This window comes from Bos indicus, chromosome 13 (genome assembly GCF_029378745.1).
Source record: "Bos indicus isolate NIAB-ARS_2022 breed Sahiwal x Tharparkar chromosome 13, NIAB-ARS_B.indTharparkar_mat_pri_1.0, whole genome shotgun sequence".
In the NCBI taxonomy this organism is placed as follows: Eukaryota; Metazoa; Chordata; class Mammalia; order Artiodactyla; family Bovidae; genus Bos; species Bos indicus.
In genome coordinates, this window is record NC_091772.1 from 26131177 (window position 1) to 26157815 (window position 26639).

The 26639-nt window shown below is 38.2% G+C and overlaps 1 protein-coding gene across 1 annotated transcript in view; it reads left to right on the plus strand.

Annotated features, from left to right (window-relative positions):
• Positions 1 to 26639, plus strand: part of GPR158 (G protein-coupled receptor 158) — a 301001-nt gene that overhangs the window by 139235 nt on the left and 135127 nt on the right. Inside the window, exon 3 of the mRNA XM_019972812.2 lies at positions 8435 to 8537. Coding sequence (XP_019828371.2) covers positions 8435 to 8537 — 103 coding nt within the window. The remainder of the gene's footprint in view (positions 1 to 8434; positions 8538 to 26639) is intronic.

A 26639-nucleotide genomic window follows, 5' to 3' on the forward strand; every position in this document is an offset into this window, starting at 1 on the left:
TTTAAGATTTGAAATAGCTCAGCTGGAATTCCATCATCTCCACTAGCTTTGTCCGTAGTAATGCTTCCTAAGGCCCACTTGACTTCACTCTGCAGGATGTCCAGCTCTAGGTGAGTGATCACACCATCATGGTTATCCAGTTCATTAAGACCTTTTGTGTACAATTCTGCTGTGTATTCTTGTCACCTCTTCTTAATCTCTTCTACTTCTGTTAGGTCTATACTGTTTCTGTCCTTTATTGTGCTCATCTTTGCATGATATATTCCCTTGGTATCTCTAATTTTCTTGAAGAGATCTCTAGTCTTTCCCATTCTATTGTTTTCCTCTATTTTTTTGCATTGTTCACTTAAGAAGGCTTTTTTACCTCTCTTTCCTATTCTTTGGAACTCTGCATTCAGATGGGTATATCTTTCATTTTATCCTTTGCCTTTTACTTCTCTTCTTTCCTCAGCTGTTTGTAAGGTCTCCTCAGACAACCATTTTGCCTTGTTGCAATTCTTTTTCTTGGGGTTGGTTTTGATCACCACCTTCTGTACAACGTTACAAACCTCTGTCCATAGCACCATAGAGCAACTTTGAGTTTGCTTTTCTGCTTGTGGATTGTATGTTCTCTGTGAACTAGACCATGATTTTGTTCCTCTTTGTTGTTGTAGCAAAGTGTATACAATGGGGCTCAGTAAGCAAGAGGTAAATGAAGTCAACAATGAGAAGAAAGTTGCCACTGCTTATGATCTGTGACCACAGGAAGCACCTAGTGTCAAAAGGAGTAGTGAGTTTGTGGTTTAGTGAAGCTTATATTTATCAAGCCTTTGGGCCTTTTTTCTATAAAAAGATCTTTAAAAAATTGGCTTACTTACTCAGTGAGATAAAATCCTAACATTTTTCTGAGTCAGTGTCAACCCCCACAACCCATACCAAAGCATCTTGCCATGTGTCAGTGTGAAGTCTGTAGACTTTTAAGGTGTCTGCTCCAGACGCTGCATTGGAAACCTTTAGCCCCGTGTTGTGAGAGTGGGCTCCACTGACTATAACAAGAATGTTTCAAAAATTAGTAATAGAAAATAGTTTATTTTAAAATTTTAACTGTATCATAAAAGAAAACATCCCTCCGCCGCTCACCCCAACCCCCGCCTCCAGTCCATCAAGCTTTTTAAACCAGATTCTCTGGCAGCTAATGAATAATAGAGACACAATGTAGTTCTTTTCCTCCCTGGTGGAATACTGCATTATTTGTTATTCATGAGTTCTTGATTTCCTGGAAGATTGTTTGATGAAATAGGTGGGTGATGTACTCTGTCATTGCCTGGAGGCCTTTTAGATTTCCCCTGTTTGAGTGTTTTCCTTTTGTTTTAATAAACTGCTTATAGTTGTAGAGAAGAATCACTGGATGTTAGGATAATTAGCGTGTTTTAATACCAAATCCCCTCAATCCCACTCACAAATGACCAGATTCAACATTTTACAGTATTTCTTCACAAGTTTCATAGAAGGATTGAAATACAAATAAATGTTGCTGGCTTTTTGAAATAATCTAGAAAACCCAGGTGGCGCTAGTGGTAAAGAACCTACCTGCCAATGAAGGAGACATAAGAGATTCAGGTTCTATCCCTGGGTTGGGAAGATCCCCTGGAGGAGGGCATGGCAACCCACTCTGGTATTCTTGCCTGGAGAATCACCACAGACAGAGGAGCCTGGGGGACTATAGTCCACAGGGTTGCACAGAGTCAGACACCACTGAAGCAACTTAGCACACATACATAGAAAACCCAGTTACTATATCGCCTTGCCAGGGTCAAACCTTTCATCTTTATGCTTCTCTGGTCTTGCCCTCTATTTTTTCATTAAGACTCAGGTGGGGCTAGTGGTAAAGAATCTGCCTGCCAGTCCAAGAGACATAGGTTTGATCCCTGGGTTGGAAAGAGCCACTGAAGTAGGAAATGCAACCCACTCCAGTATTCTTGCCTTGAAAATCCTATGCACATGGAGCATGGAAGGCTACAATCCATCGGGCTGCAGAGAGTTGGACATGACTGAGTACAGTGAATTCATTATAGCAGGAACCCTTTTTGGAATTAGATGTCTTCTGTCAAAGCAGAGTAGAACCATGTTTTTATCACTAAAGAGAAAGAAGTGACAATCTGGACTTCTGTGAACTCCCTGGCTTCCATTGCTTGGCTTGCTGGGTTTAGTTTGGGACTAAGCACCTGTGAACTGATCTGATGATTCTCCTTAGACCCAGACCTATTTTCAGGAATTCAAGTAGAGAAGAGTTACTCTACTTATATGCTCTGAGGTGAAGATTTGTTTTCTAAGATCTGAGCTTTGGGGACTCTGCTTTGGGAAGGGAAAGGCTTATTTTTTTTGTTTGTAACAGGTGTAGGAATTAACCACGTTTCTTAAGATACATTTAGTATATGCATTTAAAAATTAATAATTTTCACAGACTTGAAACTTAATGATTCAGCAAACTGATCCATTTTGAATATTGCTTGAAACCAAGAAGAATGGAAAAATAAAGTTCTTGAAGTAAATTCCAAAGTGACTGGACAGTAGCCTCCGTTCCTGTTCATGGGAGAGTAGTTATTATTCTCTTTGGAGCCAGGCTCCTGGGGTTGAATCCTGACTGTGGCAGGTAAAGCTTTGGGCATTACCTTAGCAGTTGTTGCCTTAATTTTCTCATCGTTAAAATGGAGATAATGATGTAAGGTTAAATGTGTTAATACTTACACATTGCTTAGAACAGGACCTGGAGTAAATATAAAGTATTTACTATTATTTACTCTCACTTTGTTATGTGTTATCTCCTATACTCTTGGCATGCTATGTTTGATGACCTAGTTTCCAGGTATACAGGCAATTAAAACATAATATAGGAGGGAAAAGACACTTCCAGAAGTATCTCTATATTTTACAATTAAAATATAACAAAATTAAGAAAGAAAAAGGAAATATAAAAACTAAGCAAAAGAGCTCAAATAGTACAGCAGTCTGGGCTATTTAGTATATGAGAAAATAGCCATAAACCTTTAATAGCTCCAGAGGGCATTCATGTATTTCAGCATAGTTCAGTACCTATTGTTCACAGTAATGATTCTGACTCATGAAGGAAATGTTAAATTCTGTTCATGACGTTCAGTTCAGAGAAGCCAGAAAGTGTTTCACATTTTAGGAAAATTCTAAAACAAAGTAAAACAAATTAAAAGGTATTTAAAGATTTCTAGAGGATTTTGAATTATATAAATTTTATTGTGTTTGCATTTTTGCCTCCTTTCAGTCCAAATTAATCTTCAGAATGATATGTAAATGTGATCCTTAGGCATAAGCATTGTTTGCATTAAATGCCAAACAATACTTCCCCTGTACATATTTAATTTTAGCCTTCATTTTAGCCGTTTCCCTGCTCGTTGGTACCTCCATACAAAATCTTCATGACTGTCAAGCTGGCCAGGTTTTGCTCTGCAATTATGTTTAACCAGGTGTTTAGGTGAATTATATTGTTTGGTTGCTAAGTTGTATCCAGCTCTTTTGAAACACTGTGGACTGAAGCCTGCAAGGCTTCTCTGTCATGAGATTCTCCGGGCAAGAATACTGGAGTGGGTTGCCATTTCTTTCTCCATAGATGGATTATATGTCATGGCAATTATGTGTTGTAGTATGCCCTGCAGTCTTTACATAATTTTTGTTGAGGGAGAAAAGACTGTTTTGCTCTAAACTCTTAAAAACTTTTTTTTAAATTGTGGTAAAAATACATAGGGGCTTCCCTGGTAGCTCAGCTGGTAAAGAATCTGCCTGCAGTGCAGGAGACCCCAGTTTGATTCCTGGATCTGGCAGATCTCCTAGAGAAGGGATGGGCTACCCACTCCAGTATTCCTGGGCTTCCCTGGAGGCCCAGATGGTAAAGAATCCACTGCAATGCCCATTAAACAGCTTCTCATTTTTATTTTCCTGTAGTCCCTGGAAACCACTATCCCACTTTATTTTTCTGTTAATTTAATTACTTTAGATACCACATAGGAGCATACAGTATTTGTGTTTTCTGTGACTGGCTTGTTTCAGTGAGAATAAAGTACTCAGGTTTCATTCATGTTTTCACATGTAACAGGATTTTCTTTATTTTAAAGACTAAATAGTAATTCCATTGCCTGTATATCCACACTTTATTTACTTAGCAATTAATGAGCATTTGAGTTGCTTCTACCTCTTGACAGCTGTGAATAATGCTCCAGTGAACATGGGTGTTTGAATAGACTCTGCTTTCAGTCTTTTAGATATATACCCAGAAGTGGGATTATTGAGTCATATGGCAAATTTTTTTTTTTTGGTTATTGAGTTCTCTATATCAATCCCTCATTGGATATATGATTTATAGATATCATCTCCCAGTTAGTAGGTTGCCTTTTAATTTTGATGACGGTTTCCTATTCTGTACAGAAACATTTTAATTTGATGTAGATTCATTTGTTTATTTTTACTTTTGTTTTCCTTGCTTTTGGAGTCAGATCCACAAAAATGTTATAGATTTCCAGGAGATTGCCACGTGTGTTTTGTTTTAGGAGTTTCTGATTTCAGATATTACATTCAATTCTTTAAACCATTGTAAGTGGTATAGGATAGTGGTCTAGTTTCATTCTTTTGTGTGGTAGCAGTCTAGCTTTCCTGACACCATTTATTGAAGAGACTATCCTTTACTCATTGTATCTTCTGATTTCTTTGTCATAAATTAGTTGACCAAAATATGTGTGGGTTTATGTCTGTGCTTTCTACTGTTTCATTGATTTTTGTATCTGTTTTTATGTCAATACCATACTATTTTGACTACTATAATTTTGTGATATAGTATCATGTTATCTGCAGATAGTTTTATAATTTCCCGTACAATTTTGATGCATTTTATTTATTTTTCTCAGCTAATTGCTGTGGCTGGAAATTCCAATACTATGTTGATTAAAATGGGGAGAGTGGGTATCCTGCCTTGTTCATGATCTGAAAGGAAAAGTTTTTCCTGTTCACCACTGAGTGTGATATTAGCTGTGTATTTATTGTTTGTCATATGTGACCTTTATTATGTTGAGGTATATTCCTTCTACACCTATTTTGTTGAGTCTTTTTTTTTATCATAAGTGGATTTTGAATTTTGTCAAATGCATTTTCTGCATTTATTGAGATGATCATATGATTTTATTTTTTTTGTTAATGTGAATCTTGCTGATTGATTTGCAGATGTTGAATCACTCTTGCATTTGTGGAATCAATTCCACTGATCATGGTGTGTGGTCCTTTTAATGTATTATTGAATTTCGTTTGCTAATTTTTTTTGAGAATTTTTGGTTATGCATTCATGAGAAATATTGGCCTATATTTTCTTTTGTTGTATTATCCTTGTCTGGTTTTGGTATCAGTGTAATTCTGGCCTCATAAAATGAGTTTGGGAGTGTTCCTTTCTCTCCAGTTTTTTGCATAGATTATTAGATCTTTTTTAAAAACTTTGGTAGAATTCACCAGTGAAGCTGTCTTGTCCTATACTTTTGCTTGTAGGGAGGTTTTTGATTACTGATTAAGTGTCCTTGCTGGTTGTCAGTCTGTGCCACCATCTTAGACCCCCTTTCCGTTGGATATCATTTCCTTTTTTTTCTGTCTTTTTCCATTTCTTTCAGCAGTATTTTTCAGTTTATAAATTTTTTACCTCCTTGGTTATTTAAAGTGCATTTAAAGTACACTAAATATATTTGGTTATTTTGTTGTTCAGTTGCTCAGTTGTTTCTCACTCTTTGTGACCCCATGGACTATAGCACGCCAGGCTTCCCTGTCTTTCACCAGCTCCTGGAGTTTGCTCAAACTCAGGTCCACTGAGTTGATGATGCCATCCAATCATCTTGTCTTCTGTTGCCTGCTTCTCCTCCTGCCCTCAATCTTTCCCAGCATCAGGGTCTTTTCCAATGAGTTGGCTCTTCGTGTCAGGTGGCCAAAGTATTGGAGCTTCAGCTTCAGCATCAGTCCTTTCAATGAATATTCAAGATTGATTTCCTTTAGGATTGACGGGTTTGACCTCCTTGCAATCCAGGGGACTCTCAAAAGTCTTCTCCAAAACCACAGTTCAAAAGCATCAATTTTTCAGCACTCAGCCTTCTTTATGGTCCAACTCTCACATCCATACATGAATACTGGAAAAACCATAGCTTTGACTATACAGACCTTTGTTGGCAAAGAATATATATATATATATATATATACACACTACTATATTCTTGGTATCTAAGGCTTTGTTTACCTGATATATCTTGGCTGGATGAATGTTTAATAAATGTAACTCACAAATTCCATGTTAGTTACACACTTAGTTTCACAATCTACTTAGCTAAATAATGATACCTCACTGAATTGGTTTTCTTGGTGTCCTTTGCTTTTTCCTTTCTGCCTAACATTGTAACCTTGGAATGTCCTGAGTCTCATTACTTTGAATCTATTTCCTTCACTGCCCATAGGCACTCCCTTACTGATCTAGCTTTATTGGACCTCATGGCTTTGTCTATCGTCTTTATGCAAATGATCATAAATTATACAGCCCAGACATCTCTCTTAAACTCCATACTACTTCAGACTGCTTATTTGATATAGAGAATTCTATTTCAAGTAGACATTTCACACTTGACATTTGCAAAAGTGAGCTTTGTGCTCTCTTCTCCATATTGATTCTACCTGTAGCCTTTCCTAGCTCCTTGATGACAGCTCCATTCTTAAGGTTGCTCAAGACAAAAACTTTGGAGTCATTCATTATTCTCTTCCTCTTTCCCCATATTTCAGCTATTAAAACATCTTGGTAGTTGTGCCTTCTTAAAACTGTACCTGAATTTGACTCAATGATTGTTCTTACAAGTTAAAAAAATAAGACTCAGAGAAATTAAGAGAACAGCTCCAAATTCACGTAACTAGTAAGTCAGAATTCAAATATATATTTTCTGGCTGACCACAAATAATAGATTCTCTTCTTCTACTGTGCTTCTCCTAAGTAAATGTTACAATAAAACTCAAAACTAGGGTCTGATCTGCTCTATCACTGGATGTTTATAAGTAAGGTGTGTTATTTCACTTAGGTCCTGGAGGAATTCTCTAAACACAGGATAGTACTTTTCATAAATACTTGTCAATGCAGTTGAATTGACTGGTGCTTACCTGTCCTTGTATTTTGCTCTGGGTTAAGAACTGTGTTTTCAGTTATAAGCTATAATTGTATCTAAGTGTGTGTTGGGTGAAAAAGAAAGGGTAATAATGAAATAGAACAGTCAAGTTATTTTAGAAGGCTGTTTTCCCAAAGATTTTGCTTGCTATAACCTGTGAATTTAGAGCATATATTAGCTCTTGCCACCTTACTGACTGTTCGTTAAGAGTTTTCAAGATATGCAATATTGATTTTGTTACTAATTTTTAGAGCTTAGACCGAGGGATTATTATTTTGATAATTTGAAATTTTATCTCAAGGGTCTCTGTATTAGAGGGACACTTTATTATTTTAAAATTTACTAAATTCTGAGCTCCTCTAATAGATTATAATTGGCAGAAAGGCAAAGGGTTAGGATATAGGTGGAGAGATACCAGAGAAGAAATTTCAGTGTTGATAAAATTCTAGAAATGCCTGTTTTACTGGTAAATTGTATTTTAATAGAAGCTATTCCCTCCTTATGTACTTGAATGTAGCATAAGTGAAATGTATTAAACTGAATTTTGGTAGGGTTCAGTGATATCTTTGGAAGAAGCCAATATTAAGCTTTTGGGAGACATCCATTATGTCCCTTGGTGTGACATATTTGGAAAGCCAATCATTGTTTTTTGTCACATGTAGTACATGTTGAACATTTGTCTGTGAAATAGATTTTAGGTAAAGAGTGCTTCAGATTATTACCTTTTTTTCCTCTTCTAAATTGCACTTTAAAGTTTATTGTTTTGTTAGTCCATCAATTTGTATTTTTTTTCCCAAGGAAAAAGTTTGATGAATATTTAATTCATAAAGGCAGCTTCCACATCTTAAATTCTGTATATCTGTCTGTCCATCTACCTACCTTTGCATTGGTGGAAATATATGGCATGGAATCGCTTAAAAATATTCTTACAGGCTTAGGAAATATCTCTTACAGCAATAAGATGATATGTGAGGTATTAAAAAAAACTATGTGTATAATTACTTCCTCTGGCAATTGAATGAGTTAAAGATATATGGCAACTGCAGCTGTAATGGCATATATTTAGAAAGAAAACTCAGTTTGCTACTTCTAAAAAAATGCCTGTTGGCAAACAAACCTAAAATAAAAGTTCAAAAGTGAGATTTTATTTCAGGAAAATGTGATCATTCTGTTACCATTTGCAATGATGCATATCTGTGGGTCTTTATACAGTTAAATAACCTATGATCAACGGTACTGCTGTCTTTTCTTCTTCATAGTGTATGCCGATTAAAGGCCTAGGATTCGTGCTTGGAGCTTATCAGTGTATTTGCAAAGCAGGATTCTATCATCCTCGAGACTTCTCATTCAACAACTTTCAGAGTAAGTGCCCTTTGGTCCTGTTCGTATATGTACATACACATAATATCTGTCATAATTAATTTTTCAGATTTTCTTTTAACCTTGTTGAAGTTAGATGATTAAATCCCTACTTGTTTGGCCTTCTTTCATCACTTAAGGAGTTTTTGCTTTAGTTTGTCATCTCTAATCCTCTGGCATATCACCAAAAATGTGTTTTTTTTTTTTTTTTCTCTAATTTTATTTTATTTTTAAACTTTACATAATTGTATTAGTTTTGCCAAATATCAAAATGAATCCGCCACAGGTGTTTGTTTTAGGTATATTTTCATTTTCAATACATTTTAAATGCCTGAAAATACTGTTGCTGCTTGGTGAGACCAGTTAGAATTCAGTTATTGTGAGCTGTTGCTGCAGAAAGTTCCTAAAACTAATTTTGCTAGTTTGCTTAATTTATTTATATATCAATTTGTTTATATGTTAGGTCTCTGTGCTACATGAAGAATTACCACAGAATTAATAACTTATGGCAACACAATCTTATTATCACACAGTTTTAATTGGGTAGGTTTTCATTCAGGGATTAAGTGGTTCCTCTGCCCAGGGAATCACTGAGCCAAAATCAAGGTGTCACCTGTAATGTGATCTGATCTGAGGCTCAGAGACTTCTTCCAGGTTCATTCAGTTCACTGGCAGAATTCGGTTCCTAGCACCTGTGTGTGTGAGGTCCCTATTTCATTGCTAAATGCCAGTCTGGGCTTGTTCTCAGCTTCTAGAAGCCTCCTCAAGGTCAAGTCATGTGGCCCTTACTTTTCAAAACTACCAAGAAAACCTCCCCAGTTCCTAGTCCTGTTCATATGGAGTCTGTATGAACAGTATAATCATTCTGTAAGTCCTGGGAGTGTTATCCTGTCTCTCTACCATGTAATGTAAACCAAATCAAAGGAAAGACTATCCCATCATATTTACAGGTCCACCCGCATTCAAGGGGAGGTGATGATACAGGGCATATACAGGCAGACCTCATTTTATTGTGCTTTGCTGTATCACACATCTAGGATACTGAGCTTATTTTTTTTTTAACCAATTAAGATTTGTGGCAACCCTGTGCTGTCAGATAATGGTTAGCACTTTTTAAGCAATAAAGCATTTTTTAATTAAAGGGTGTACTTTTAGGCATAATGCTATTGTACACTTAATAGACTGAAAAATGGTCTAAACATGACTTTTATATGTACTGGGAAACCAAAAAAATTGGTGCGACCCACTTTGTTGTGATTTTACTGTGTTGCAGTGGTCTAGAACCAAACTCATAATATCTTTGAGGTATGCAGGTACTTTAGAATCAAAATTTGCTTACCTAGTTGTTTTCATCTTGCTATAGAAGATGTCAAAGTTGCTATTTGAATATTGATTTTTTTTTTTTACATCGGCATATAGCCAGCTATTAGGTATAATAATTAACAAAGAATGTATGTATGGAAAAATGAGGTGGTATTATGGGAAGTTAGGGTTTGGAGTTATAGAACCAAGGTACAGGAGTAGTTTAGATAGTCATCCATAAATCTTTGTCAGCCTCATTATTGGTCTGAATAGGAATCTGTATCTCTACTGGGCATAGTTCAAAGGATACATGAGATTCAAACCTGAGTGTCTTCCTCTCTGAAACTTGGCAGACGTTTATAGATTTTTTTTTCTCGGTTTTTCTCTTGGAAAGTATTGTTCTTCATCTTGAGACAGCTTCCACTAAACTTCTAGGTTCTGGAAGTGAGTAACATTTTGCTCTCTCCTAAGTCATAGGATTCACAGGGTTCAGCCTGTGTTTTGAGTAATGGTTGTTGTAGGCATAATTCTAAGATGGCCTCCAAAATTCTGTTCCCACACATGTTGTACAGTCCCCTCCCCTTAAGTGTGGGTGGCACCTGCGAATATAAAATAGACTCACCTCCTTGCCAGGCAGTGTTATATAGTAAAAGTCATGGTACAGTTGCTGAAGTGTCTGCTGCTGCTGCTGCTGTTACTGCTGCTGCTAAGTCGCTGTAGTGGTGTCCAACTCTGTGCGACCCCATAGACAGCAGCCCACCAGGCTCCCCTGTCCCTGGGATTCTCCAGGCAAGAACACTGGAGTGGGTTGCCATTTCCTTCTCCAATGCATGAAAGTGAAAAGTGAAAGTGAAGTTGCTCAGTTGTGTCCGACTCTTAGCGACCCCATGGACTGCAGCCCACCAGGCTCCTCCACCCATGGAATTTTCCAGGCAAGAGTACTGGAGTGGGGTGCCATTGCCTTCTCCGGCTCAAGTGTCTACATTGCATTAAATAAGACTCCTTCCCATAGGAGCAGACTAGAGAGAGATTCTAGTGCCAGCTTTGAAGAAGTAAACTGGCTTGTGAGAGGACCATGTGGCTAGCACCCTAGGGTGACTGCTAAGAGCTCAGGCAGCCAGCAAGACTACAAGGACCTCAGTTCTATAAATGCAAGGATCTGTAAATTCTTCCAACAGCCTGGATACTTTTCAAAAGAGGACCTGGAGCTCCACATGAGAATATAGCCTGGCGCAAACCTTGTTTTCAGTGTAGTGAGACCCCAAGCAGACAGCCCAGCTTCACTGGGTCAGACTTCTGATCAACAGAAACTGGTAAGTGATTGAATAGGTGTTCTCAGCTGTAGATTTCCAGTAAGTCATTACACAACAATAGAAAACTAATGCAATAACAGTGATGATAATATATTTTCATCATGGATGTGCTTTTCCTTGTGTGTGTGTGCGTGCGCGTGCATGTGTGCGTGTACAAGACCATGGCAATAGCCCAGATACTTTGGCATTCTTCACATTTATGGTCCAGACAGAACATATGATTCAACACTGAAGGATTAAGGGAATAGGTTTTAGCTTATGTTCTGTGAAGGTATTTTGTATCTGGTTTACCCACATTTGTTCTCAGCTCCCACTATGTAACTGAAATAAAACATCTAAATATTGTAGAACTAGAGAATGACTGTGCCATTTGCTTATAACACCACCAGGAGAAACTGGTTAACCTTTAACAACTTATCTTTATTTAATTTGCACACTCCTACTTTCTTCCTTATTTTAAAAGCCAGTGTTTTTCACTGACCTACTCTAAGAGGAGGCTGCTTCTCTTCACAAGCCTAAATAACTCCAATGTTGTACACACAACAGCCAGGAAAAGAGGCCACAGTTTTCAGAAAGATGAGCTATATTTGGGTATAGATGTGATTCAGCTTTGACCTCAGCACATATTTAACTAGAACTGGCCTGCCTCAATGACAGAACAGAAAGATATCTACAAGTTATAATTTGAGGTCAGTAAAGTGCTCTTTGACCAAAAATATCTTTCCTGATGGCCTTGCCATCAAGTTGCATGAAAATCTAACATTATTAATCCCTTGGCCCAAGGAATACAAGTTATAACTCACTAAGGTATCTACCAAGGACTATCCAAACTTTTAAAAAATATTTTTGGTTTTTTATCATAATTTTACTACATTTCTTCATTTTAATATGTGAAGTTTTTAATTGTAATATCCAAGCAGTTCATATGGTCAGCTTTCATATAGTCTTAAGGAGGTTACAATGAAGTAAGGAATGACCAGATGAATCCCTTGGACCAAAGGTAAAGAAGATATTGAAAACCCCCAAAATGAGATAATGTATGTAAAACAGCTAGCACAGTACATGACAAAGTGTTCTTAATAAGTACTTGGCATATAGTAAGCGTGCATGCTCAGTTGTTCAGTCTTGTCTGACTTTTTGCAACCCCATGGACTGTAGCCCACCAGGCTCCTCTGTCCATGGAATTTTAGATGTTCATCAGATCAAGCAAACAAACAAATATACACATATATATAAACACACATCAGTGGTCCATGTAAATAGAGAATTCTAAAGTATCCTTGGCATTTAGTACTTTGTCTCTTTATATTTGGTTAACCAATTTTTAAATCTAGAATTCTTGGAAAGTGAATTCTACATGGGTCAGAAGGAAGATGGCACAGCAAAAATCTGTAACAACCAGTGCTCCATTGAGAAGGGCAGTAGGAAGGAGATATAGAAATTAAGGTAACAGGAGGAAATCAGTTGCTTGATAGGGGAAATGGGATGTAGGAAACAGAGATGCCCCTGAAAGATAAAATTTATTTAATTTATAGCTGTGAAGCTAGGCAAAAGATCTGAAATTCCCACCTATAGTCTTGTACCCCATTTAGAGAGAGGAACTAAGATGGTGTTTTGATCTGTTAGAGAAAATGTCAGTGCAGCTGTTAAAAATCCTGTTAAAATATGAAGTGAGTTAAAAATCTTCGTTTAGACGTAGGCCCACAGTAAACAAAGGGCTTGTAAAGACCAACAAAGATATGTTCAGACGACTTGATTTAAAACTGTGCTGACAGCCCAGAGACTGTGTTCCTAGCATCTCTCTTTAGATTGGTGGTCATAGGAGAGCTAACATGGTCTGACATCTGGATAGTAGCAGGATTTCAGAATCGACAAGTACTGATGTGTAACTGTCTCTTCAGATCCAGGCTGTCCACTTCCAGGTTGATGAAATACAAGCTTTTGACAAGCTCATCTTCCTCAAATCCATCTGTCACAGTATGAACTGTCTTCAGTACAATCTCATCTCTCTTTCTTGTGGACACATTACCAGCCTCTCAGTTTTAACTTCTCTTGCCTTTTGGATTGACTTCAGCTCATATACATTTCCAGATAAACCCAACTTACAAATGACCCACATCTGAAAGTGACAGCCCCTTCTTTGCAGATGCTGGTGGCTGATGGCTGTTGACTCCCCAAAATCAGAGATTTAAAAAATACATAGTCTCAGAATAAAAAACATGGGAAACTCTTTGAAAGCAGGTACAATATAGAGATGCTGAGCTCCCAGAAAACTGCTAAGCAAGGCTAAGCTGTCTGTGGGGTGTGAATCTTTTTGCTGCACTTGGGTCTCACATTCCCTGTCTGTCTTCTGTTTCATGACTGGGGAAGCTAGAGATGTTTGGCTTTTTGCAGACTGAGTCCAGCAGCAGTCTCTAGTCCAGTCCCAAACTTGGAACAGGTGAAAAGAACCTGAACATCGTATTCTCATAATCAGCATCGTTACTTTTGCTGTTGGTCTTACTTAAGCCTTGTGATCTGGTTCTAATCACTTTACTCCAGTTGTAGTAGCAAAATTCTCTAACTGCCTTGGCTTATGCTTTTGTCAGTCTTTTGGTGAATTTTCAGTTTTTAATATCTTCTAATAATATCTAAAAAGATGTTAATAATATCTTTTTAATATCATGAATCAATCCTCTTTATAGGGATTGAAATCTAGTCACTAAATGTCTGGCAGATAGGGTTATTTGTTAGTGGGAGAGTTCCAATGCCACCAATCTTCTTAGACTATTAACTGTCACATTTACCTTGTTTGTCTTTGACTGATTCTTCTCAATTATTGGAACATACCATGTTGGATTTCCCTCATTGCTAATTCAGAGCTGAATTTCTACCATAGTTTAATACAGTAATTAAGAGCTTGGTCTTTGGGATAAGTCTAATTTAGGTGTGAATCCTGGTTCTATTACTTATTTGTACTGTGCTTAATTATTTAACTAGCCTAAACTTCACTTATGCCATATATAAACTTGTGATAGTGCTATCTGCTTTATAGAATACATAAGGAATTAAATGATGTAATGAATGTAAAATTCTGATGATAGCAGTTGACACATATTAAATGCTCAAAATATTGTTCTGTTTATGATTATTATTTGAAAGCTTGGGTTTATTCTGCTTACCCCTTTCCTCACACATTTTGCCCATTTTCATCCCTTCCAACTGGTATCTGCTTTACTTCCCAGCAGAGTAACATATTTTCATGTCCCAGGTATTTTTCAGTTTTTATCCTTAAAATGGGCCTTGCTAAGAGATGGAATACTCAGTCCTCCAGAAAACTTCCTTCTCCCCTCCTAGCTAAAATTTTATTAGATTTCTTAATTTATTTTACTATTTTTGTTTATATGATTTTACATTTTTAGACTGCTAATGGAAATTCACTTATGTTAACAATCAGCTACCCTCAAATTAAAAAAAAAAACAAAACAACCTGCTGGCAGGGAAATTTGACTGTCAGTCATTCATACATTAGCTCATTGTTGTGAGTAGAATATCGCCCCCCAAACCCCCAAAGATGTGCATGTTCAAGTTTTCACAACTTGTGAAAATGCCACTTCACATGGCAAAAAAGGGACTTTTCAGATGTGATTAAATTGCAGATATTGAGATGGGGAGATTATCCAGGTAGATTCAGTCTAATCACACGAGTCCTGAAAAGCAGAGAACCATTCCCAGCTGTGGTCAGAGACAGATGTGAGGACACAGGAAGTGGCAGAGAAACTATATACTGCCGTCTTTGACGATGGAGGAAAGGGGTCTGCAAGCCAAGGAATGGAGGTGGCTTCAAGAAGCTGGAAGAAGCAAGGAAATGGAATGTCTCCTGGACCCTCCAGAAGAAAACGTAGCCCTGCTCACACATCGTTTATATATCCCTGTGAGATCCATATCAGACTTCCAAGCTATAGAAATAAAAGAAATAATATAACTATAGGTGACTCTTTAACCACAAAGAGTTAGGGGCGCTGGCCCCTGTGAAGCTGAAAAATCCATATATAATTTTACAGTCAGCCCTCCTTCTCACACATGGATTTAGCCAACTATTGATCATGCAGTACTATAGGGCATTTTCCAGAGTTTCCGTGTGGAAAAATCCACATTTTTCCACAGTTCAAACCTGTGTTGTTCAAGGGTCAACTGTATATTTCATATGAGAGGCAATGTAAATTTGTTGTTTTAAGATACCAAGTTTTTGGTAATTTGTTATAGCAGTTATAGAAAGCTAGTACATTTAGTAAACAGGTTTCTCAAGTGCCTCGGTGGTAAAGAATCCGCCTGCCAATTCAGGAGACACAGGTTCAATCCCTGGGTTGGGAAGATTCCCTGGTGTAGGAAGTGGCAACCCACTCCAGTATTCTTGCCTGGAAAATTCCATGGACAGAGGAGCCTGATGGGCTCCGCTCCATGCAGTCACAAAGAGTCAGACATGACTGAGTGACTGAGCATGCATGCACACTTTGTGAGTTTCCCGTTCAGCATTCATTCCAGTATTCATGGTATCCCATGGTGTTTTTTCTAGAGGAAACTGTTCACAATCCCAAATAATTGCCAATTTAGGCAATTCATAATCTAGTGGGATCTTTGTATGAGGATGCCCTTTGAGTCAGTCAGATGGATTTGACTTTTATCTCTATTTACTCAGAGGAGACTTGGGAAGTTTCTCATATATTCTGAGATTCTCCTTTTATTCATACATATATCAGGAATAGTGAAGTCTATTCTTGGCAGTTATGAGGAATAATTGAGATAACATGATATCCTCTGATTATAGTGATTATTATATTAAAATGAATATGGAGAATTTAATCTTTTTATTATGTATTAGGTGTTCTGGGGATTGAATGAATAAATTGTCTGGAGGCAAAAGAATCTACTCATGTTTAATAATTTTATAATTCAGATCAGAATTATTCCAAGATCTATCTAAGGTGGTGTTTTTATCCAAAAAAAAAGATCACTAAAGTCACTTATAAGAAATAAAAATCCAGAAGACAACAGAAAAGTGAATATAAGATATATATGTAACCTTATAGGGAAAGATTGACTGTATTCATAGTGAGGAAATATAAATTAAATTTTTGCACTGGGCTTCATTTTAAGCTTATTGTTACAGCTAGCCATTCTTGATATAAATACATGAATATATAGTAGCTAATCCTGATTTTAGGATATGCAAATATGTATTCATGTCCCAACAGTAGCAGTCTTTATGGATAGCAGTGTAAGCATCACCACGGTTGGATAACTGTTCTCTCCTTGTGAATGTTATAAATATTGAACCAAATATACACAGACAACTTCTGAATTTGCTGAATCTACTCATGTGCATGTACCTATTTCCACTTAATTTTTGGATGTGATTTTATCAAGCTGGAGACTAGAGGCAGATTACTTCATCATCCTAAACATACGAAATGACGAACAACAAATATATCTTCCCATGTGAGCTCATGGCAGCATGTTAACTCCAAACATTGATTGATGAATATGTTCCCTCCAGTTCTAATGAAAAATCAAATATGTGTATGGAAAGGAAGATGTTCACCCTAATAATGATTTCAGATGAGCATTATTTGTAGGAGAGCTAATGCTGAAACCCTTAATGTCTGGCTTGATTCTTTGTTACTACCAGCTGGGTTCTGTTCATTATCTGTGACTCATCTTTTTAACTCATGACTGTGGAATGGAAAGAAGAAGGGGTCTGTGACATACAGCACGTGTAGCTGGTCTTGCAAAGGTCCCAACTATAATCTTCTGCTATGACCAGTTCCTAGCACTGAGAACCACAGCACCTCCAAGGAGTGACCTCTGATCAACTCATTTGTTGATTGATTTAAGAGCCTGAAAATCCATCTGTCAAACAATACTACTGGACACTGACCCTGTGCCAGATATTGTTTAGAACTGGACAAAAGAAGAAATGAGTAAAAAAGTGAGGTATCTAAGTTTTTAGGATAGACCCACATCTTCCTAGAACATATTGCAGTACCCACAAGCAACAAATGAGGACCATCTTGAGTAGCATACGCTCACTATCCATATTAGAGGAACAGTTCAAAGTGTTAGTTGCTCAGTCGTGTCCAACTCTTTGCGACCCCATGGACTGAAGCCCGCCAAGCTCCTCTATCCATGGAATTCTCAGGCAAGAGTACTGGAGTGGGTAGCCATTCCCTTCCCTGAGGGCATCTTCCCAACCCAGGGGAGCTCCCCAGTATTGGTAAACTAAGGTCAAAGGTAAGAGCTTTAAGGTTTAACAGGACTTCATGGGTAGGCGTGATTTCTATCCAGATATCCAGATATTCAAATGTCCAAAAGTTGTGTTTTTGCTCTTGAGGAAACACAGTTTTATACTACTGGCATGTAAGAGTCCTAATCAGCAAAACCTTAGTGATGTTTCTATTTAGTGTTTATACTGTGAAGACCTGAACTTTTTAACTGCTGCTTCAATCTACCCTCCCCCCTTGAACTCATGCCTCATTCTTTTCTAAATCAGAAACTAAGTGTTTTTCTTCCATAAAACATAGGAAGAAAACTTTCTGGGGTACATTTTGTGTGTGTGTTAGTCGCTCAGTCCTGTCTGACTCTTTGTGACCCCATAGACTGTAGCCTGCCTGGCTCCTCTATCCATGGAATTCTCTGGGCAAAAATACTGGAGTGGGTAGCAGTTGCCTTCTCAAGGGGATCTTCCCAACCCAGGGATCAAAGTCAGATCTCCTGCATTGCAGGCAGATGCTTTACTGTCTTAACTAAAAGGGAAGCCCTGGGGTACGTTTTGAAATATATCAAAATTAAAAGCTACAAAAATAGAATACCTTCAGAATTTCAAAAGTCTTAAAGTTTTCAGTAATTGTAGCATTGGCGGGCTAATTAGTTCTTTGGGATTTGGAGCAAAAATCCTCTTTGTTGCTCATTGCTATCCAGAGGGTCCTCGTTTTAAATATTTATATTTTATTATCAGTATTGCACACACAGTAAAAAGAAACTTTGGAAAGTACAGAAAAGTAGAATTTAAAAAGTTGTTTGAAAATCTATTGTTAATTCTTTGTTTATAGTTTTTATACAAGTGTCTCTCTATATATGATCTTTTTAAAACTTGGTATATTATATTCATTTGAAATAATATATACAGTTTTCTTGAACACAGTTTTGTTACATAGAATTCCATTGAGTAAATGTACTGTGGATTACTTACCCATCTGAAGTTTATATTTTTACTAGTTTATGTAAATACAAAATTTTACTGATATAAACAAAAATGTCCACTGTTTTGTGTTGTTCTGATGTCAGTGTAAAAGAATTAAGTAAGCAGATAGGTTAACACAGTGTTTACCAATTGTCACAATTTCTCTAAATGGGCCCATGTTTACAGGTGAATATTTTAGACTCACCAGCGTTCCTTGGTGCTACTGTAACCTTCTCCTAGTATCCTCTGTACTTTTGCTCAAGGCAGCCTATTTGATCACCCATCTAATGAGTCGAAAAGCTGCTATTGCCAAAGCTAATAGCTCTTCATAATTGCTGTTTGTCTTCAGTTAGTATTTGTTTCGGAGAAGGCAATGGCACCCCACTCCAGTACTCTTGCCTGGAAAATCCCATGGATGGAGGAGCCTGGTAGGCTGCAGTCCATGGGGTCACTAAGAGTCAGACACGACTGAGCGACTTTACTTTCACTTTTCACTTTCATGCACTGGAGAAGGAAATGGCAACCCACTCCAGTGTTCTTGCCTGGAGAATCCCAGGGACGGGGGAGCCTGGTGGGCTGCCGTCTGTGGGGTCGCACAGAGTCGGACACGACTGAAGCGACATAGCAGCAGCAGCAGCAGCAGTATTTGTTTCATCTGAAAGTTCTGAGTATCATCTTTGTTTTTAAGCTTTAGCAAAGCAGATTGGGATTCTGCTCTCCCAAAGACATCCGCAAGAAAAAGAAATGCAAAAAGGCAAAATGGTTGTCCGAGGAGGCCTTACAAATATCTGTGAAAAGAAGAGAAGCGAAAGGCAAAGGAAAAAAGGAAAGATATACCCATTTGAATGAAGAGTTCCAAAGTTTAGCAAGGAGAGGTAAGAAAGGCTTCCTCAGCGACCAGTGCAAAGAAACAGAGGAACACATGTATACCTGTGGTGGATTCATTTTGATATTTGGCAAAACTAATACAATTATGTAAAGTTTAAAAAAAAAAAAACAATAGAATGGGAAAGACTAAAGATCTCTTCAAGAAAATTAGTGATACCAAAGGAACATTTCATGCAAAGATGGGCTCAATAAAGAACGGAAATGGTACGGACCTAACAGAAGCAGAAGATATTAAGAAGAGGTGGCAAGAGTACACAGAAGAACTGTACAAAAAAGGTCTTCATGACGCAGATAACCACAATGGTGTGATCACTCACCTAGAGCAGACATCCTGGAATGTGAAGTCAAGTGGGCCTTAGGAAGCATCTCTATGAACAAAGCTGGTGGAGGTGATGGAATTCCAGTTGAGCTATTTCAAATCCTAAAAGATGACGCATGAAAGTGCCTCACTCAATATGCCAGCAAATTTGGAAAACTCAACAGTGGCCACAGGACTGGAAAAGGTCAGTTTTCATTTCAATCCTAAAGAAAGGCAATGCCAAAGAATGCTCAAACTATCGCACAATTGCACTCATCTCACATGCTAGTAAAGTAATGCTCAAAATTCTCCAAGCCAGGCTTCAACAGTACATGAACCGTGAACTTCCAGATGTTCAAGCTGGTTTTAGAAAAGGCAGAAGAACCAGAGATCAAATTGCCAATATCTGCAGGATCATTGAGAAAGCAAGAGAGTTCCAGAAAAACATCTATTTCTGCTTTATTGACTATGCCAAAGCCTTTGACTGTGTGGATCACATCAAACTGTGGAAAATTCTGAAAGAGATAGGAATACCAGACCACCTGACCTGCCTCCTGAGAAACCTGTATGCAGGTCAAGAAGCAACAGTTAGAACTGGACATGGAACAACAGACTGGTTCCAAATCAGGAAAGGAATACATAAAGGCTGTATATAGTCACCATGCTTATTTAACTTATATGCAGAGTACATCATGAGAAACACTGGGCTGGATGAAGCACAAGCTGAAATAAAGATTGCTGGGGGAAATATCAGTAACCTCAGATATGCAGATGATATCACCCTTATGACAGAAAGCGAAGAAGAACTAAAGAGCCTCTTAATGAAAGTGAAAGAAGAGAGTAGAAGAAGGCTTAAAACTCAACATTCAGAAAAAGAAGATCATGGCATCTGCTCCCATCACTTCATGGGAAATAGATGGGGAAACAGGGGAAACAGTGTCAGACTTTTTCTGGGCTTCAAAATTACTGCAGATGGTGACTGCAGCCATGAAATTAAAAGACGCTTGCTTCTTGGAAGAAACGTTATGATCAACCTAGACAACATATTAAAAAGCAGAGACATTACTTTGCCAACAAAGGTCCATCTAGTCGAAGCTATGGTTTTTCCAGTGGTCATGTATGGATGTAAGAGTTGCACTATAAAGAAAGCTGAGTGCTGAAGAATTGATGCATATGAACTGTGGTGTTGGAGAAGATTCTTGAGAGTTCCTTGGACAGCAAGGAGATCAAACTGATCCTAAAGGAAATCAGTCCTGAATATGTGTTGGAAGGACTGATGCTGAAGCTGAAACTCCAATCCTTTGGCCACCTGATGCGAAGAACTGACTCATTGAAAAAGACCCTGATGCTGGGAAAGATGGAAGGCGGGAGGAGAAGGGGATGACAGAGGATAAGATGGTTGGATGGCATCACCAACTCAACGGACATGAGTGTGAGTAAACTCCAGGAGTTGGTAATGGACAGGGAAGCCTGGCGTACTGCAGTCTGCGGGGTCACAAATGTCAGACAGGACTGAGTGACTGACGTTGTCATCATTGAGATTCTGTGCATGGAGAATATTTCAAGTTGCTCAGAATCAAGTTATCATCCAAGCGGATTTCTAGAATTGAATAAGTAATAGCTTATATTCTTAACATATCTTTCTAGTTTATGTCTAGCATCTTGAAAAATACAATTTTGAATAGATTTTTATGCATAAATGAGTTAAGAACATGAAGATTTATTGAGCTGAATGTAGTTTCATCTATACATTTGTATTACAGATCAGTTAATTTATTCTTTTGAGAAATCACTTTGATCATTGCCATTTATTTCCTAACTATCCAGTATGTGTAAATTACTGTGTTTGGTGCTGAGTATATAAGAGGTATATAATTCATGTTCCTGTTCTCTAGGAACTTAACATTTTAAACCGTCATAAACTTAAGGTGCCATTCAGTAGATGAACAATAAGCCCATTATTATTATCTATAGTTGTATGATTTCTACTAGCTGCATATATTCTCTTGTCCTAGATAGAGAACTTCAACATAAATTAATGAAATATTTTTGGAACCAGGTTACTTAATCATGCTTTGCATCCTACAAGAAACACTTAAAGGTAAAAAGCTGTATTCTTAATTTTAGGTTTTTTTGAGCTTCAGAAATCAATTATCTTACTTTCAATTTTGCTTTCTCTCCATTTTAACACTTTGTGCCCCTTATAGCATCTCATGATTTCATAGTCCATAAGTAAAGTGAAGGCAGTTTTTAAAGAGAAGTTTCTCATGACAGCACTTCACTATTTGACATTTGTGAATTGATCTTGTGATTATTTTGAGCACAAATAATAAAATGATATCATAATTTATCTTCTAAGAAATGTCTTTTTCTCCACGAATACTGAAACACTCATTTAACCAGTGTAGTATTACTTTATATTAGGAAATATAGAATTATTTGGAGTTATGTCAGTTTCCAACCCTGTATCTAGCTGCTATTATTTCAGTAGGCATAATACCTGCTAGCTATTATTTTAGTCCTACTTGGCTTTCCTAGTGGTTCAGTTGGTAAAGAATCTGCCTGCAATGCAGGAGTGTCTGTATCTGATTTGATCTGTGGGTAGGGAAGATCCCTGGAGAAGGAAATGGCAACCCACTCCAGTATTCTGGCCTGCAGAATCCCATGGACAGAGGAGCTGGGCAGGCTACAGTCCATGGGATCACAAAGAATTGGACACAACTGAGTAACTTAACTTTCACTTTCATTATTTTAGTCCTACTTGAGGAAAGAATCCTACTTAATGGACTGTATGGTTTCTCTGTGATATGTCCTGTACTCATGATGATATTTCATAGCCCAGTATACACTGGGTGTTTTGTCATTTTAATCTAGGCTTGAAAATAAGAATATAAAACCATAGTCTTATTTTACAGAGTTTTCAGTTTATTTGGGTTCAGCATATGGGTCTCCAAAGCTCTAGCAGTAAACACAGCAGAGGAACACAGGCAATTAAAGACAGTCATAAGGGCTTGGGGCATGAGGGAGAGACGTGAACAGAGACAGAGTGGTTCTGTATTCCTATGGGTCTCGAGGTAATAGGTTGGTAAAGACAATAATGGGGCAGAGTAATTGACATTTGGACACCAGAAATGGACTTTGCGATAGGACCATCTGAAATTCTTGTTTTCCTGAATTCTCCCTCACATTCTCTGTTTCAACAGGGTAAATCTAAACAAGTAGTCACAGTCTCTCTGGTAAACTAGGAGTGGGGGACATTGTGATCACTGTGAAAGAACCTTGATTTACGAACAACAAAATAGATGAATGTAAAGGGGACCATGATTAGGAAAAAGATATGCAACAAAATTGGGTTAGTGAAAGAGATGTCTGTCTTTCTCTCATATGCAGATGGTATGTAAGTCTGATTTAGAAACAAGATTTTCTAGTAAAAGAAAGAATGAAAGAAGAAAGCCTACTTTATATACATATATATAATGTAATTTAATTATGTGCATTTTTGTTGTGGTGGTTCAGTTTCTCAGTCATCTTCGACTCTGTGACCGCATGGACGGCAGCATGCCAGGCTTCCCTGTCGTTCACCATCTCCTGGAGTTTGCTCAAACTTATGTCCATTGAGTTGGTCATGGCATCTAATAAAAGTGAAGTTGCTCAGTTGTGTCCAACTCTTTGTGATCCCATGGGCTGTAGCCTGCCAGGCTCCTCTGTCCATGGAATTCTCCAGGCCAGAATACTGGAGTGGGTAGCCTTTCCCTTCTCCAGGGGATCTTCCCAACCTGGGGATTGAACCCAGGTCTCCCTCATTGCATGCGGATTCTTTATGGTCTGAACCACCAGGGAAGCCCAAGAGTACTGGAGTGGGTAGCCTATCCGTTCTCCAGGGGATCTTCCCGACTCAGGAATTGAACCAGGGTCTCCTGCATTGCAGGTAGATTCTTCACCAGCTGAGCTACCAGGGAATCCTGGCATCTAATACACACAAAAATAAATTTCACAGAGAATATACTCCATTTTTAATTGCAGGAGAAATATTTTTTTGTTTTTTTGTCTTAGTCCTTGGGCTTGTCTTACCAAAAGGAAACAAATAACTGATTTAAACCCAAAAGTTTAGAGTATTGCAGAATGCCTTATGTGTCTTTTGACAATATGCTAAAAATATCAGTCGTTGAATTTAGGAAAATGTGAAAAGAAAAACTCTTCTGCCTTTTATTTTTCCTTAACATGAAATTGCCAACATCCGCTGGATCATGGAAAAAGCAAGAGAGTTCCAGAAAAACATCTATTTCTGCTTTATTGACATGCCAAAGCCTTTGACTGTGTGGATCACAATAAACTGGAAAATTCTGAAAGAGATGGGAATACCAGACCACCTGACCTGCCTCTTGAGAAACCTATATGCAGGTCAGGAGGCAACAGTTAGAACTGGACATGGAACAACAGACTGGTTCCAAATAGGAAAAGGAGTACGTCAAGGCTGTATATTGTCACCCTGCTTATTTAACTTATATGCAGAGTACATCATGAGAAATGCTGGGCTGGAAGAAGCACAAGCTGGAATCAAGGTTGCTGGGAGAAATATCAATAACCTCAGATATGCAGATGACACCACCCTTATGGCAGAAAGTGAAGAGGAACTGAAAAGCCTCTTGATGAAAGTGAAAGTGGAGAGTGAAAAAGTTGGCTTAAAACTCAACATTCAGAAAACGAAGATCATGGCATCTGCTCCCATCACTTCATGGGAAATAGATGGGAAAACAGTGGAAACAGTGTGACTTTATTTTTTGGGGCTCCAAAGTCACTGCAGATGGTGATTGCAGCCATGAAATTAAAAGACGCTTACTCCTTGGAAGGAAAGTTATGACCAACCTAGATAGCATATTCAAAAGCAGAGACATTACTTTGCCAACAAAGGTCCATCTAGTTGAGGCTATGGTTTTTCCAGTAATCATGTATGGGTATGAGAGTTGGACTGTGAAGAAAGCTGAATGCCGAAGAATTGATGCTTTTGAACTGTGGTGTTGGCGAAGACTCTTGAGAGTCCCTTGAACTGTAAGGAGATCCAACCAGTCCATTCTAAAGGAGATCAGTCCTGGGTGTTCTTTGGAAGGAATGATGCTGAAGCTGAAACTCCAGTACTTTGGCCACCTGATGGGAAGAGTTGACTCATTGGAAAAGACTCTGATGCTGGAAGGGGTTGGGGGCAGGAGGAAAAGGGGTCGACAGAGGATGAGATGGCTGGATGGCATCACTGACTCGATGGACGTGAGTTTGAGTGAACTCCGGGAGTTGGTGATGGACAGGGAGGCCTCGCGTACTGCAATTCATGGGGTCGCAAAGAGTTGGACACGACTGAGCAACTGAACTGATCTGAACTGAACTGAACATGAAATTAAGGTTTTTTCCTTTGGTGATGATTTAAGCTCATTGAGCCTCCGATTTGGGTAGTTTGATCAACCCAGATTATTAGAGTGTCTCGCCATAGTGCGATTCGGCTTCAGTCTGTATAATCAAATGCGAACTGGAGAGGGTTCCACTCTTTAAATGTGGTAGTTTAAACTGGGAGGAATTCATTGTATAATCTTTAATAAATGGATTGAGACGCAGTATTATAAAGGAAAAGACCACAGGCAAGAATAAACTGCTTCTGCAAATTCACTTTGTAAACATGGAACGTGTTTAGCAATGTAATTAGAGTTGTCTCTGAGGCCTACCAGTCCTAGGCTTGCTTTTCTCTCTCAGTCCAGCTTATGGTCAGCATGGTCTTCAAACCCAGGGGACACCATTCAAATTGTATTCTATTTGAGTTTGTAACTTAGAAGCATTTGTGTGTGCGTGCACGCAGACACGTGTACACACCCTCATACCCTGCATCACATACCCTTGATGTACCTCAGATGTTAGCTACTGTGATAGTTAGGGGGCATGCTGCCAGGATCTCACTGCCAAGTGTGTCCAGAATTTCTTTTCTGCCTCAGGGCTTCTGCTGAAGCCCTCTAAGCTTGCCCAGCACTTGTCTAAGAGTGTGCGCATACTGAAGTCCTCTGGGAACAGCTGTCAACCAGTGGGACTGGGATTGGTAGTTGCTGCCTAAGCTCCCACCTCTGTCCTTTGCAGAGACAAATCTGAGGAGCATTATATGCACTTTTTAGAGCACTCCTGCAAAGATGGAGCCCCCATTACCTACAGCGACATCCAACTTAATAATGACTTTTTAAAAAAATCAATTTTAAAAAACTTTTTATTTTTTGTTGGAGTATAGGTGATTAACAGTGTCTAGTTTGATGCATACAGCAAAGGGATTCAGTTATACATATCCATGTATCTGTTCTTTTTCAAATTATTTCCCCTTTTAGGTTATTACAATATACTGAGCAGAGTTCCCTGTGCTCTACCGTTGGTCCTTGTTGGTTACCCATGGCAGTCAGTCCCAAATTCTCTAACTATGCTTTCCTCCCCCTTTCCCTCCCAGGAGCCATAAGGTTGTTTTCTAAGTCTGTGAGTCTGTTTTCTGTCTTGTAAATAAGTTCATTTGTATCATTGTTTAGATTCTGCTTATGAGTGATATCATACAATATTTGTATTTCTCTGTCTGACTCACTTCACTCAGTATGACAATATCTGGGTCCATCCATGTTGCTGCAAATGGCATTATTTCATTATTTTTAATGGCTGAGTAATGTTCTATTGTATATATGTACCACATCTTTATTTGTTAATGGACATTTAGGTTGCTTCCATGTCTTGGCTATTGTAAACAGTGCTGCTATGAACATCGGGTGCATGTATCCTTTTGGACCATGTTTTCCTCAGGGTATATGCCCAGGAGTGGGATTGCAAGGTCATATGGTAAATCACCTCCCAAATAAGTTATCTGTATCCAGGTCATTGTCTCAGGCTCTGCTTTTGGAAGACCCAAACCAGGACCGCAGCTGTAGCTCTTTTGGTAGTGGGAGGTCGTATTTAAATCCAGAGAAAATATTTATTGGTTGGTTGCTTGCTTGCTTTTCTGTTGAAGCTTTTTATGTTTGCAGTTGTGGAAAGAAATAATACAGTGCCCTTTAAAAATATGAGTCACAGCCAAGGAA